The sequence below is a fragment of the Phyllobates terribilis genome, unplaced genomic scaffold (genome assembly GCF_046119375.1).
Source record: "Phyllobates terribilis strain yellow unplaced genomic scaffold, ASM4611937v1 Scaffold_4__5_contigs__length_816908805, whole genome shotgun sequence".
NCBI classification, from domain to species: Eukaryota; Metazoa; Chordata; class Amphibia; order Anura; family Dendrobatidae; genus Phyllobates; species Phyllobates terribilis.
The window spans coordinates 763800214-763817410 of record NW_027362764.1 but is presented as its reverse complement, the minus strand read 5'-3'; the positions used below and the strand labels follow the sequence as shown (position 1 = coordinate 763817410).

The following is a 17197-nucleotide window of genomic DNA, read 5'->3' as shown; positions in this document are numbered from 1 at the left end:
CTCCCTATGTACAAGAATATAACTACTATAATACTGCTCCTATGTACAAGAATATAACTACTATAATACTGCCCCCTATGTACAAGAATATAACTACTATAATACTGCCCCCTATGTACAAGAATATTACTACTATAATACTGCCCCTATGTACAAGAATATAACTACTATAATACTGCTCCCTATGTACAAGAATATAACTACTATAATACTACCCCTATGTACAAGAATATAACTACTATAATACTGCTCCTATGTACAAGAATATAACTACTATAATACTGCCCCCTATGTACAAGAATATAACTACTATAATACTGCTCCCTATGTACAAGAATATAACTACTATAATACTACCCCTATGTACAAGAATATAACTACTATAATACTGCCCCCTATGTACAAGAATATAACTACTATAATACTGCTCCTATGTACAAGAATATAACTACTATAATACTACCCCCTATGCACAAGAATATAACTACTATAATACTGCTCCTATGTACAAGAATATAACTACTATAATTCTGCCCCATGTACAAGAATATATCTACTATAATACTGCTGCTATGTTCAAGAATAAAACTACTATAATACTGCCTCCTATGTACAAGAATATAACTACTATAATTCTTCTCCCTATGTATAAGAATATAACTACTATAATACTGCTCCTATGTACAAGAATATAACTACTATAATTCTTCCCCCTATGTATAAGAATATAACTACTATAATACTGCTCCTATGTACAAGAATATATCTACTATAATACTGCTCCTATGTACAAGAATATAACTACTATAATACTGCCCCCTATGTGCAAGAATATAACTACTATAATACTGCTCCTATGTACAAGAATAAAACTACTATAATACTACCCCCTATGTACAAGAATATAACTACTATAATACTGCTCCTATGTACAAGAATATAACTACTATAATACTGCCCCCTATGTACAAGAATATAACTACTATAATACTGCCCCCTATGTGCAAGAATATAACTACTATAATACTGCTCCTATGAACAAGAATATAAATACTATAATACTGCTCCCTATGTACAAGAATATAACTACTATAATACTGCTCCTATGTACAAGAATATAACTACTATAATACTGCCCCCTATGTACAAGAATATAACTACTATAATACTGCCCCCTATGTACAAGAATATTACTACTATAATACTGCCCCTATGTACAAGAATATAACTACTATAATACTGCTCCCTATGTACAAGAATATAACTACTATAATACTACCCCTATGTACAAGAATATAACTACTATAATACTGCTCCTATGTACAAGAATATAACTACTATAATACTGCCCCCTATGTACAAGAATATAACTACTATAATACTGCTCCCTATGTACAAGAATATAACTACTATAATACTGCCCCCTATGTGCAAGAATATAACTACTATAATACTGCTCCTATGTACAAGAATAAAACTACTATAATACTACCCCCTATGTACAAGAATATAACTACTATAATACTGCTCCTATGTACAAGAATATAACTACTATAATACTGCCCCCTATGTACAAGAATATAACTACTATAATACTGCCCCCTATGTGCAAGAATATAACTACTATAATACTGCTCCTATGTACAAGAATATAACTACTATAATACTGCTCCCTATGTACAAGAATATAACTACTATAATACTGCTCCTATGTACAAGAATATAACTACTATAATACTGCCCCCTATGTACAAGAATATAACTACTATAATACTGCCCCCTATGTACAAGAATATTACTACTATAATACTGCCCCCTATGTACAAGAATATAACTACTATAATACTGCTCCCTATGTACAAGAATATAACTACTATAATACTACCCCTATGTACAAGAATATAACTACTATAATACTGCCCCCTATGTACAAGAATATAACTACTATAATACTGCTCCTATGTACAAGAATATAACTACTATAATACTACCCCCTATGCACAAGAATATAACTACTATAATACTGCTCCTATGTACAAGAATATAACTACTATAATTCTGCCCCATGTACAAGAATATATCTACTATAATACTGCTGCTATGTTCAAGAATAAAACTACTATAATACTGCCTCCTATGTACAAGAATATAACTACTATAATTCTTCCCCCTATGTATAAGAATATAACTACTATAATACTGCTCCTATGTACAAGAATATAACTACTATAATTCTTCCCCCTATGTATAAGAATATAACTACTATAATACTGCTCCTATGTACAAGAATATATCTACTATAATACTGCTCCTATGTACAAGAATATAACTACTATAATACTGCCCCCTATGTGCAAGAATATAACTACTATAATACTGCCGCTATGTACAAGAATATAACTACTATAATACTGCTCCCTATGTACAAGAATATAACTACTATAATACTGCTCCTATATACAAGAATATAACTACTATAATACTGCCCCTATGTACAAGAATATAACTACTATAATACTGCCCCTATGTACATGAATATAACTACTATAATACTGCTCCTATATACAAGAATATAACTACTATAATACTGCCCCTATGTACAAGAATATAACTACTATAATACTGCTCCTATGTACAAGAATATAACTACTATAATACTGCTCCTATGTACAAGAATATAACTACTATAATACTGCCCCCTATGTACAAGAATATAACTACTATAATACAGCTCATATGTACAAGAATATAACTACTATAATACTGCGCCTATGTATAAGAATATAACTAATATAATACTGCTGCTATGTACATGAATATAACTACTATAATACTGCTCCTATATACAAGAATATAACTACTATAATACTGCCCCTATGTACAAGAATATAACTACTATAATACTGCTCCTATGTACAAGAATATAACTACTATAATACTGCTCATATGTACAAGAATATAACTACTATAATACTGCCCCTATGTACAAGAATATAACTACTATAATACTGCTCCTATGTACAAGAATAAAACTACTATAATACTACCCCCTATGTACAAGAATATAACTACTATAATACTGCTCCTATGTACAAGAATATAACTACTATAATACTGCCCCCTATGTACAAGAATATAACTACTATAATACTGCCCCCTATGTGCAAGAATATAACTACTATAATACTGCTCCTATGAACAAGAATATAACTACTATAATACTGCTCCCTATGTACAAGAATATAACTACTATAATACTGCTCCTATGTACAAGAATATAACTACTATAATACTGCCCCTATGTACAAGAATATAACTACTATAATACTGCCCCCTATGTACAAGAATATTACTACTATAATACTGCCCCTATGTACAAGAATATAACTACTATAATACTGCTCCCTATGTACAAGAATATAACTACTATAATACTACCCCTATGTACAAGAATATAACTACTATAATACTGCTCCTATGTACAAGAATATAACTACTATAATACTGCCCCCTATGTACAAGAATATAACTACTATAATACTGCTCCCTATGTACAAGAATATAACTACTATAATACTGCCCCCTATGTGCAAGAATATAACTACTATAATACTGCTCCTATGTACAAGAATATAACTACTATAATACTGCCCCCTATGTACAAGAATATAACTACTATAATACTGCCCCCTATGTACAAGAATATTACTACTATAATACTGCCCCCTATATACAAGAATATAACTACTATAATACTGCTCCCTATGTACAAGAATATAACTACTATAATACTACCCCTATGTACAAGAATATAACTACTATAATACTGCCCCCTATGTACAAGAATATAACTACTATAATACTGCTCCTATGTACAAGAATATAACTACTATAATACTACCCCCTATGCACAAGAATATAACTACTATAATACTGCTCCTATGTACAAGAATATAACTACTATAATTCTGCCCCATGTACAAGAATATATCTACTATAATACTGCTGCTATGTTCAAGAATAAAACTACTATAATACTGCCTCCTATGTACAAGAATATAACTACTATAATTCTTCTCCCTATGTATAAGAATATAACTACTATAATACTGCTCCTATGTACAAGAATATAACTACTATAATTCTTCCCCCTATGTATAAGAATATAACTACTATAATACTGCTCCTATGTACAAGAATATATCTACTATAATACTGCTCCTATGTACAAGAATATAACTACTATAATACTGCCCCCTATGTGCAAGAATATAACTACTATAATACTGCTCCTATGTACAAGAATAAAACTACTATAATACTACCCCCTATGTACAAGAATATAACTACTATAATACTGCTCCTATGTACAAGAATATAACTACTATAATACTGCCCCCTATGTACAAGAATATAACTACTATAATACTGCCCCCTATGTGCAAGAATATAACTACTATAATACTGCTCCTATGTACAAGAATATATCTACTATAATACTGCTCCTATGTACAAGAATATAACTACTATAATACTGCCCCCTATGTGCAAGAATATAACTACTATAATACTGCTCCTATGTACAAGAATAAAACTACTATAATACTACCCCCTATGTACAAGAATATAACTACTATAATACTGCTCCTATGTACAAGAATATAACTACTATAATACTGCCCCCTATGTACAAGAATATAACTACTATAATACTGCCCCCTATGTGCAAGAATATAACTACTATAATACTGCTCCTATGAACAAGAATATAACTACTATAATACTGCTCCCTATGTACAAGAATATAACTACTATAATACTGCTCCTATGTACAAGAATATAACTACTATAATACTGCCCCCTATGTACAAGAATATAACTACTATAATACTGCCCCCTATGTACAAGAATATTACTACTATAATACTGCCCCTATGTACAAGAATATAACTACTATAATACAGCTCATATGTACAAGAATATAACTACTATAATACTGCGCCTATGTATAAGAATATAACTACTATAATACTGCTGCTATGTACATGAATATAACTACTATAATACTGCTCCTATATACAAGAATATAACTACTATAATACTGCCCCTATGTACAAGAATATAACTACTATAATACTGCTCCTATGTACAAGAATATAACTACTATAATACTGCTCATATGTACAAGAATATAACTACTATAATACTGCCCCTATGTACAAGAATATAACTACTATAATACTGCTCCTATGTACAAGAATATAACTACTATAATACTGCTCATATGTACAAGAATATAGCTACTATAATACTGCCCCTATGTACAAGAATATAACTACTATAATACTGCATATATGTTGAGTAATGAACATGGTCACTGGCATCTGTTATGGACAAGATCATTGATCACCATTTTGAAATAAAACATTACGTTGTATCTATCATGTAACAAGTATGTGTTTCTCGTTTTTACACCATTCGCTTTGTTTTTGGTCAGTGGGTGAATCTCTGGCGGCTGCTGATCGCCTCTTTGTTATTCAGATATAACTGGAGGACTTGGAGATGTGATTAATATTTGAGGCTTACAGATGGTAATTAGCCCGATGTCTTTTGTTTGTTTCTCTCTTTGTATCTGAGGCCACATGTCGTGCGGTGACATTACGTAGGTGTAGATGGTCCTATGTTCTCTGACATCGTTGTCTTCTTTTGTTTTCCTTTGAATCTTGTTATACAGTATGATTCCTTCCAGAGACGGCTTTTATTTCGCTCTTTCATTCCCGCTTCTTCTTTATATTCTGTTCTTTCGGTTTAGGCGGCATAAAGTGCCCCGTGTGCAGCTTTGTCTATGGCACCAAGTGGGAATTCAACAGACATCTGAAGAACAAGCACGGCCTGAAATTGCTGGAGAGCGACAAAGACGCAGGGTGGGAGGTAAGAGCTGGACGGGAAGTGATCGGGGCACCAGCCAATAAATGTGCACAGAAAATGTGAGGTTTTGGGAGACAATAAATAATGTATTTTCTTCCTCTTTCAAACATTTATAACCCCATTACTAGAATAACATCTCCAGACGCCTGCTAGTCTCTAATCTCCCCTTCATCTGTAATCTGGAACGGTTGGCCTACTCTCGTGTAATCCGCTCTTCTGGACCCTTTATAATCTGGTTTTCCCTTTTTACGCTCTACAGAGACTGCTTTTGTCTATGAGCTAATAAAGCTAAATCTAATGGTCACCTTGCTCTTCTGATTCTCCTGGATCTCTCTGAAGCTTTTGACACTGAAGATCAACCAACTTCTTCCATCGTCCTTAAGACACGTCTCTCTTTGTTCTCCTCCTTCCTCTCGGACCGCTCCTTCACTGTATCATTTGCCGCCTCTTCTTCCCCTACTCTTCCCCTTACTGTTGAGGTTCCTCAGGGTTCAGTTCCAGGTTCCCACCCTCCATTATTCTCTATACACCACCCCTATTGGATAAACCATCAGATTTGTTTTTAATTTCCCTCTCGGTGCTGAAGACACCCGATTATACACATCTTCTCCTACCATCACCCCCGAATTACTATAAAATACTAGGGATTGTCTGTCTGCTGTCTTTAACATCATGTCCTCCCTCTATCCGACACTAAATCTTTCCAAAACTGAACTCCTTGTGTTTCCGCCCTATACATTTGATATTAATATTTCTTTTGTGGCATCACCAGAACCCTACTCTCTTGGGTTTATATTTCACTCAGATCTTTCCTTCACTCGCTCGTGTCTCCTACATCTCCAAAACATCTCAAGAATCCGACCTCATCATCGAAAGTGCAAAAACTCTTACTGTAGCTTTTATTCATTTTCATCTTGATTACTGCAAGTCACTACCCATTGTCCTCTCACTTAACACTCCCTTCTGTAACCCTGCCCAAATGCAGCAGCCAGACTCGTACTTCTTTCTGGCTGCAACACCGATGCCTCCACACTGTGCCACTTATTTGAATGGTTGCCAATCCATTTCAGAATACAACATAAACGTAGTACAGATTTTATACAACAACCCATTTGGATCACAAACATCATGATTAGAGGTTCAAAAGTGGGAACAGTGCCCCTTTTGTCCCCCAAGAACAACTCCATGTACAGTACAGACCAAAAGTTTGGACACACCTTCTCATTTAAAGCTTTTTCTGTATTTTCATGACTATGATAATTGTACATTCACACTGAAGGCATCAAAACTATGAATTAACACATGTGGAATTATATACTTAACAAAAAAGTGTGAAACAACTGAAAATATGTCTTATATTCTAGGTTCTTCAAAGTAGCCACCTTTTGCTTTGATGACTGCTTTGCACACTCTTGGCATTCTCTTGATGAGCTTCAAGAGGTAGTCTTCAATAGCTTAGAACAATTATTGAAATTTTGTTGCATATATTGCATATAAATATTAAAATAAGTAACAAAAAACACCCATATAACATTTATGCACAACAAAGTGATCAACACAGACCTCAAGCTGTGAGTAGCCAGTGGCGCCAATTACAATATGGTATCATGAATATTGACTATGCCACAAGGGCATTCCTACACATAGTACATACTGATAGTATCTAATGAGTCCATAAGTTAGACCCTGAGCCAAAGGGAAGGTATAGTACCCAGTACATCTTGGTAGTTATCAATAGGCTCAAGGGAGAATACATATTAAATAATTGGACTCATGAACATACCCAGCCGCCAATGGGACCGTCAGCCTGGTGAGAAGATTCCCCATGTCCCCTACGCACGTTTCGCTTGTATAAATGACCGCTTCATCATGGGGGAATATGCACCTATACCTTCCAGGACCTACTTATACCATGTGATGAGTCACATGGTGTAGCCTCAGCCAATGGGTGATGGTTCTAACGGCGCATGCGCGCCCACTCATCTGAGCTACCGCTCCCCCCCACGGGCGTCACGCACCGTGCGCATGCGCGGGAACCGGGATGCGTCACAGGGCTCCCGGTCATGCGCACAGCCCTGTGCGACACCGCAAGGGACACAGCGCCGGGCAAGAGGTGGGCCACAGGTGGGCAAGGGCAACCACATAAATCCCACCCCTAAGAACAAATACAGCAAATAGATGTGCAAATACATATGTATATATATATTACAAACAATTTAGAGGGTCACACAAAGGATTCTTCTGGTGATTCGTCCCATTAACGTAGATACATTGTCTTAACACAAGGAGCAGCAGTTTTCCCTAAGGTGATGGCCCCAAAGCAACTCTGTATTGGCTTTCAAAAGGAAGATCACTGTCAGGTAAGAATAGAGAAATATACAATGAATGACAAATAACGCATAAAAAATAATAGTAAAATATCATTATATAAATTAAAAGACAAGGAACAGTAAAAACCAACCAGGGGAGATAGGGGTGCTTACAGGAAAGGCACAAAACTAACAGTCTCATTGAGACCATGCGGTACCATTGAACCCAGAACTGTGATCCATTGAGTCTCCTTTTGGGCCAATATCTTTTTCAGGTTGCCTCCTCTAATGCCACCATGCACACCATCAATGCCTTTAATGGCCAAGGTCTTCGCATTACAGTTGTGGAATTGTCTAAAATGTCATGGCAGAGTTTTGTAATATAGAGGGATCGGCCACTGTGCTGGCAGAAGCAATATCGCGAACATGTTCCCTAGTCCTCACCCTCAGCTCTCTGGAAGTCAAGCCCACATACACCTTTGGGCAGCCACACGTGGCATAGTATACCACATGGGTCGTGCCGTAGGAAATATATTGGTTGATGTTAAATTGGCGAATTCCATCGACAGAGCTGAAGGTGATGGCACGGGATATATTAGCACATGCCGCACAGTGGCCACATGGAAAGCAGCCTTGTAGAGGGCGTCTAGCACCGAAAGGATTGGGGGTACGGGGAGCATAATGGCTCCGAGTTAGAATATCCTTGAGATTCTTCGAACGCCTTGGAGTCATCATTGGGGTGGCTCCAAGGCTTTCCGCCAAACAAGGTTCCATCATGAGGATCGGCCAATGTTTTTTCATCGCCGTCCTCATGGTTTCCCATTCGTGGTTAAATGTGGAGATGAACCTGATCTTCTGATCAGATCCACGTCCACCCACTCTGGGTCGGAGTAATTGGCCACGAGTAGTATTTTTGGCCCTATTATTTCTGACCCTCACATTCCTATGGCTATATCCCCTTTGGAGGAACCTATCCCTAAGATCACCGGCCTGCTTCTCAAACCGCTCATCCGTAGAGCATATCCTTCTCATTCGAAGGTACTGACCAACTGGAACGGACCTGATGGTAGCACTGTGATGAGCAGATGAGGCATGCAGAAGAGAGTTCACTGATGTTTCTTTTCTGACACCGTGAGTCTGGAGAAAGGATGATTTATCCACTTCCAGACTGACATCCAGAAAATCAATCTTTATTTATAAGTAAGTTTAATATTTAGCGAATTCTCATTCAAGCTGCCCATAAAATTGTTGAGTTTCCCCACAGTACCCTGCCAAAAAAATAAAACATCATCAATATACCTCAGCCAGCCCTGCACATGGTCCACCGCCTGCACGCCCCCACCGCCGAAAATACCCCTCTCCCAATGGCCGAGGAATAGATTGACGTACGAAGGCGCACAGGCCGCGCCCATGGCGGTTCCGCGTTGCTGAAGGTAAAAAGAGTCTTTAAAAACAAAAAAATTGTGCATGAGTACAAATTGGAGGAGCTCAACTATCAGATCACACAGCGGGACATCCCGGTTGCTCCCCCCAAGAAAGAAGCGGACAGCTTCCAACCTATGTTTATGGTCAATACAAGTATACAGAGACTCAATGATCAAATCTGGATCCACATAGATCCCGTCAACCCTATTCAGGACGTCCGTCGTGTCTTTAACATATGAGGGGAGAGTTTCCACCAATGGTTTTAGGTAATAAACTTAGTACAGGCAGGTACAAAGCTCTCCACAGTTCTACATCGCCCTACATCTCCTACATCATCTTTGTCTACCACATTACCTGTCCTCTGCACCCCTGAAATCTTCTCCCTCATCTCTGTCTACCATCCTACCTATTCTGTCTACAGTGCTGCACCGCCCTACATCTCCTTCTCATCTCTGTCTTTCACCCTACCCATCCTCTCCACGGTGCTGCACCACCATTCATCTTCTCCCTTGTCTCTGTCTACCACCCTTCCCGTCCTCTTCACAGTACTGCACCACCCTACATCTGTTCCCTGATCTCTGTCTACCCTTCTGTCCGACCTCTCCACAGTGCCTCACCGCCCTTCATCTGTTTCCTGATCTCTGTGTACCACTTTACCTGAACTCTCCACAGTGTGACACCACCCTACATCTCCTCACTTATCTCTGCCTACACCCCTTCCCGTCCTCTTCACAGTGCTCCACCACCCTACATCATCTCTGTCTATCCTCTACCCATCCTCTCCACAGTACTGCACCACCTACATCTCCGCCCTTATCTTGGTCTACCGCCCTACCTGTCTTCTCCACAGTGCTGCACCGCCCTACATCTCCTTTTATATCTGTCTATCCGAGCTGTCCACAGTGCTGCAACGCTCTACATCTCATCCCTTATCTCTGTCTTCCTCCCTACTTATCTTCTCCACAGTGCTGCACTGCCCTTCTTCTCCTCCCTCATCTTTGTCTACCACCCTACCCAAACTCTCCACAGTGCTGCACTGCCCAAAAATCTCCATCGCCTCTGTCTACCCACTACCCATCCTCTCCACAGTACTGCACCGCCCCACATTTCATCTGTTCCCTGATCTCTATCTACTTCCCTTCCTGTCCTCACCACAGTGCTGCACCGCTCTACATCTCCTCCCTTATCTCCTTAACACCCTACCTGTGCTGCACTCCTGTACATCTCCTTAGTCATTTCCTTCCTACCCATGCTCTCCATTTTGATAACAGTTAATAATCCAAACCTCCAACTCCTGACTTCTCTCGTGCTGCATCAGTTTTCTGGAATGCACTACCCCAGACAAAATTATTAGTACCCAGCGTTCACAGCTTTAAATGTGTCCTGAAAGCACATCTCTTTAGGCAGACCTAACACATCACCTCAGTAATCTAACTGTTCTCAGTTTTCCTTTCCGACATTTTTTCTGAATTTTAAAAAATGACAGAAGAGTGGGATTGTTAAGAAAAAAAAAAAACAACCCTCTCCAGTCCCAATGGCCTGAGTGCTGCCGGCTTCTGTGGGTTCCCAACGGGTCAGAAAGCATTCTTTGATCACCTGACCATTAAGGCCTGTGATTGATTGTCTGACTTGTGTAAAAGTTTACATCTAATTCTATCCTGTTCCAGTCACTTGACCACTAAAGTAAAGTTTCCAGGACCCCTGCCCCGACATCATGATGCACCTGCTGGCAGATTCCCTTTAAATGTATTTTTTTGGGACAATGTCAACAAATAAAATACATTTAAATTAATAGGAAATAAAATTAGTGAATGCAATTTTTGGAAATATAATTAATATAAACTTTGTATTTCCTAGAGTTCCCCTTTAATTTTCCGAATAGTGTTATTTCCAGTGGTCGTGATATATGCTCCTGCTTCCTCCCCCCTCATTATATTTGCACCATTTCCATCCACGGTCGTTTTTCTTAGACATAGAGCTACACATCAGACACTTGCACATTGATTTCCCCCTCCGCATACAGAATCTGAAAATCATTCTTATTATGCAGCCGCAAGTTACATTGTAATTGTCACGGATGACAAATGCCGATCAGATAAGGGGTATCGCCGATCCCGGGGAAATGTGACATTTCAGGTTTGATGGCCGCGGACTTGCTGATTTAACTGTCTCGCTGATTTATTGAAGTCGATTTTAAACCGCCGTTGGCCTTTGGCGAATGGATTCCGTGTTGTTATCTGATGAACGTGAAACGCGTTTCTTCATTCTTAAATGACTAAAGTTTTTTTTTTCTGATCGGTGTAATGAGAAAACATCCAGGCGGCAGGTGAGACACGGTGTTCCCGTTGGCACGCCGGAGCCGATCGGAACAGGGCAGGTGATGACTCTAGGGCTTGTCAGCGGGTTGTCCGATAAGCCCTTACTGGTCGGCACGATCCAAGAACAGTGATTAATGCCCAGACAATGCCAGGAATAAATCGAGCATCTACAATGTTCTCTGTCTTCCATCTAATGGCCCTTTCCTCCTAAAGATTGGGCGGATTTTGACAGAAGTCATTCCCGGTAGAAATCAGGATAAAAGGCTCTTAAAGCTAGCTGTGAACCAAAGAGGAGCATGTGAAGAAAAAATTAAAAGGATATTCACCAGATAAATTTTACTAAAGACCATCTAGTGCTCAGTACAAATGTGAAAACCGTTTTTTAATATCTTATTTCTATGCTGAGATATGAGGGTTGGAAGTTACAGGCCCAAAGAGAAGGCTGCACTACTGAAAGAGTTCAGAGTCAACATATCCTGGTCCGATTTTGATCCATATAGATTATGCATCTAAGCACTATTAATTTATATTTATGGCTTTACTGTCACTATTCTATTCAGGTAAGATGCAGATATTAATATCTTTGATGCCCTCTCGGTAGTGCAGCCTCAGGCCTAAGGCCTATTACTTTTAAACGATCATATCTCAGAATGGATTTTAGATATTAAGAAGCAGTTTTCACATTTTTAAGGTGCAGTAAAAGGGTCTTTTAATATTTGGCAGGCTTCTTATAGGACATTGCCAGTACCAAATGTAGGAATTGGGTACAACTCCCAAGAGTGGTTGATTCAGATTCTTCATAAGTGAAGAGGTGCTGGGCAAAGCTCGTTGTCGGGGACCTTACAGTCCTTGCAGCTTTGTCTGATACGTTGCCAGTTATTCCTCACCTTCTCCTCCCACAAATATATCTGAAGTGTGAAGCAGCTCTCTTGACACCCACTGAATGGAATATCAAAGCCATCAATATTATACCCGTGGTTCACAATAAAACTTTGTGCTTAAAGGGATGATTCACTCTACACAATCTCAATACATTTCCAAAGGTTCCTTATCAAAAAAATGAAATCTGATGTGACCTGTGTGAAATCCTGCCAGTAAGTGTTTGATTTTTCTGCAGCGCCACCATAGGGTAAAATTAAGTATTACACATTGCTCATTAGATAAGTGAGTTGACTGTGTAATATAGGACAGATCCTCCAGAATGAGACACTTGCTTTGTAACTGCTCTCCAAGAGATGAGGATCCTGAACTGAGAACCCCCTTCTTTTGGGGTACAAGGTAATGGATTTTTACGACCCCCCTGACGCGCGTTATACTTAGTGCAGCTCCTGGGAGATGGAGTATAACACCAGGTTTGCAAGAACACACTCCTGAGCGAGTCCCTGTGTCATGCTCCGCCCATGAGGTGCTACACCAGACAGAACACAGAAAATCTGTTTTCCCTTTAATTTTTTTAATTCCAGTTTTGTCTGCAGTAATTGGCGCCATCATCCTATAGACTGCAGTACAAACCCTTCACGTTGCCCTCCCCGCAGCACTTCTCATCTCTTCTCCTTTTTCCTTCCTCCATGCGGGGTGTAGCAATCGGATGTGACCGAGGAGGTCTCTACCCAGTTCCTTCATATCACTGAAGCTGAAGCAGATGTTCAGGGAACGCAGACAGCTGTCGCCGCTCTCCAGGATCTCCGCTTTACCTCGGAAACCAGTAAGTGGAGTGTGAAGACGAATGAATACTAAAGAGTCTGCGAGTAAATAATAATGTTGCTGTAGGTTTGTTATCAATCTGTTTATATTAACTGGCGGAGGAAGGGTTTCGTGGAGCTGCGGTAAATTTTAATTGTCAGTTATGGCCATGAAGGCTTCATGTTTCTTAGGTTATTGGGGGTGGGGAGGTATGAGCCGTCTGTCGCCTTACAATTACCCCTTAAAGACGTGACAGTTTTTCATTTTTCTCCTTATACCATTGCTTGGCTGCTTATACGGTACACTGCAGGACTGTTGTATTGCAGTGTATTATACAATTACTGGTCTCCTATTTGGACTATCATGGCAGACTCGGGGGGGGGGGGGGGGGGGGGGCTCCAGCTCCCGGTGCTATGACTATCCATCAGCACTTCACAATCAAATCATGTGGAAGCTGATTGGTTTCGGAAGCGCCTGACCTCCTAAATGCCGCTGTTTTAATTGACATCAGCAACTAGGAGGTTAGACTTTCTCACAGGTGAAACACACCAAGCACCCTCGCTCTCGGAACAGGCTCAACTCCGGAGCCTGCTCAACTCAGTGAAGTCTCCAAGTAGTTGATGTAAAGCTGGGGTGCACAGTTCTGCAGTATTTAGCTGCTATCCTGGGGGCAACCTCATCAAACCAGTATTATGCCCACCCGCCCAGTCATTTTCTGCTGACTTGCCACATTTTTGGGTTGTTTTTAATTGACCGCTAGAAAAGTCAATATAAGTTTTTCGGGCCATATACTGACTGCGATGTCCTTAAAGGGCCCATGTCTCCTGACCTTCAGCTTAAAAGCTTCATATATGCCTAAGACGATGTGAAGTTTGGGTCAGGAGACCCATGTCAGTCCTTAAAAAAAACAAATGTGTGAAAACTGAACTATGGTTTGTTGCCACTGATAATTTTTATATTAATTTTGGGTCCAGATGGGTGTAAAAAGAGCGGAAAAAAAACCCACCTACCGGATTTCTGTTGTTCCACCAGAGCTCTGCCCATATTCCCTGCTATAGTCCTCACTTTTCTGGAAAGCGACACCACATGAGCACTGCAACCAATCAGTGGCTGCAGCGGTCGCTTTCTGTCCAAGTCGAAAGAGAACTAGTCGAGCCAACTGCTGAGCCCAAACTCCCTAGTCTGGATGGAGTGATAAATCAGAAAAAAATAAGTCACTTGAGAAAATTAAATTATCTGGAAAGCGATAATCCAAAAAAATCTGAAACTCCTGCCCCATATATTCCATAAATAAAGTGATTGAAAAAAAAACAATATTTTAATGGGGTGTTCTTTATCCGCTCTATGGACATTTTGCTTCTCGAGATCCTCTCTCTATTAGCAAAGAGCAGCTCCCACACTGCTCCTGCCACCAATACCTGTAAATGTGCACCGTGTAATACCACATCTCTCCTGTAGTGGCCACTGCAGGAGAACTTTGAGGCTGTCCAGACCTATGTCGATCAGCTTGATTTGGAGAAATAGGTCTGTCCAGATAGAACAAAGCTCTTTTCTTCCCCCCCAATTTTTTATTTTTTTTGCATTTTCTACAACTATACAATAGTTTCATATATTGGGATAAAAGATAAACCGGAGAGGAATAATTGAGGTCACCGTGCCTTTTAGTGTAGGTCTAGTGCCTGTCCATCACATTACATATGGAGATGCCGTCTAATTTCTGAACATTATTTAGTTTTCATCTCCACAAATGAGTCTGCAGAAGCCGCGCTTTGTTTACCAGGAGAGTCTGCAGATGGTCGCACAGATGGCGGCCTTAGAGGAAGGGTACGCAACGCAAGGAAAAGACAACATTGTAAAGCTCCTCACAATCCTTTCAATATAAAGTCGACTTGTTTAATTTCCTGCTCGTTAATTATGTATATTTCATCTTTTTCCTTCGAGCCGCCTTTATTTACAGCTTCGAAAGTTGTAGAAGGGCGCAGAGAACCTTCCCAAAATCTTATCGCTTTCGCCATCCGATAACTTGTTCTTATTGATTTTCTGATCAGGTGAGAAGCTCGACCCCACGGCTGTGAACATCCTCCAGCAGATCATCGAACTGGGGACGGAATCCCGCGACACTGTCGCCTCGGTGGTTGCCATGGCTCCCGGAACTGTAACCGTGGTAGAACAGGTGAGGACATTGTTCACACCTCAGGTCAGCGTTTCATCCTGTGCGCTGTACTTTACCTTGACTTCTCATTCTCTTTGTGGCTTGGTAACTATCGCAGGGGAATTGGATATGAACTGGTATTTTCACATGTGTCGTTTTAATAGATTTTTACATAAATCAATAATACAAGCGAATAATATAAGAAACAAAATGTTTCTTTCTCCACTTAGGAGCCTCTTCTAATCCTCCCTCTGCCTCTAAACTCATTATTAACTCTTAAATACAGTTAAAATCCAACTTGGTCAAAGCAAGAGAGAACACTGAGGGATCAGATTACCACTCCCTATTGAAGGGAGGAACAGAATGGGCAAAGAGAGACACACACAGAGCATGCTGCAGCTTTCTAGTAAGTGTTTCATCTTACCCCAGAGATGGATTCACAGCTAAACTGCTCAGTACTGGTGTATAATGTCCTACAATCTTCTGCAACTTCTGAACATGTGTTACTTAGACAGAAGGAGCAGGAATACCTGTATATCTATGTGTTCAGAGTATGGGATACAACGTGGTAGGTAGTGACCCTCCCACCAGCTCAGAAACAACTGGAAATTAGAACTAGAGCCTGAAGGGGGGTGGTGAAAAATACAGGATGCAAGTCATACAATGGCCATAAATAGTGATATTCCTCTTTTATCTATGGTACTACGCAATAAGTGTTTGACCCTCAGAATATTTCTTTGGATCATTGCTATCTTTGTCTCTAGAAAGCACTGTAAGGTATCGGCCTTGGATTAACAGTGATGCCTTGTGACTCTTTGGTCTTGTTTTTATTATTGTTATTATTATTGCTTTTTTTCCATATTAGTATCTGTTAAATATTTGAGTAATAAAAGCATCGCTGGCAATCAACCTACTTACTGACACTCTCCAGGTAGCGCTTATATGCTTATTGATGGTTTGCAGGTAGCGTAAAATAATAATGGCCTAAAAATGTGAAAATCCTAAAAATGATGCTCTACACTCTGTATATATCACTACTTGGTGCCTACATGGCAGCACACATTGCTCTCATTACACATGCAGCTTATCCCGCTCTCTGCCTTTTACATCTCCTCCAAACATTTCAGCTGCTTGTCTTAAACGCCGAGTCCGCACATCCTCGGAGTGTCGCTGAGACAATTAGAGGATTTCTTTTCCTCCCTCTCGATCCTCTCCTGCTCTGATGAGTGTGGTAGGTGTGCCGGAGGGGAGCGCTGAGCTCTCACTGCGCGGCCGTTCTTCACCTTCGTCACTATTCCATCAGCTCCAAGGAAGCGGCTTCCGTATTGTAGGGACGTTCTCATCAGGATCAATATTCATTCCAAGAGTCGACTTCTTCACCC

The 17197-nt window shown here is 39.7% G+C and overlaps 1 protein-coding gene across 3 annotated transcripts in view; it reads left to right on the top strand.

The window, feature by feature from the left end:
• ZFAT (zinc finger and AT-hook domain containing) overlaps positions 1-17197 on the top strand; it is a 346703-nt gene that overhangs the window by 302640 nt on the left and 26866 nt on the right. For all 3 annotated transcript variants that reach the window (XM_073679918.1, XM_073679919.1, XM_073679920.1), the window contains exons 14-16: positions 5813-5931; positions 13562-13685; positions 15712-15836. In XM_073679918.1, coding sequence (XP_073536019.1) covers positions 5813-5931; positions 13562-13685; positions 15712-15836 — 368 coding nt within the window. The remainder of the gene's footprint in view (positions 1-5812; positions 5932-13561; positions 13686-15711; positions 15837-17197) is intronic.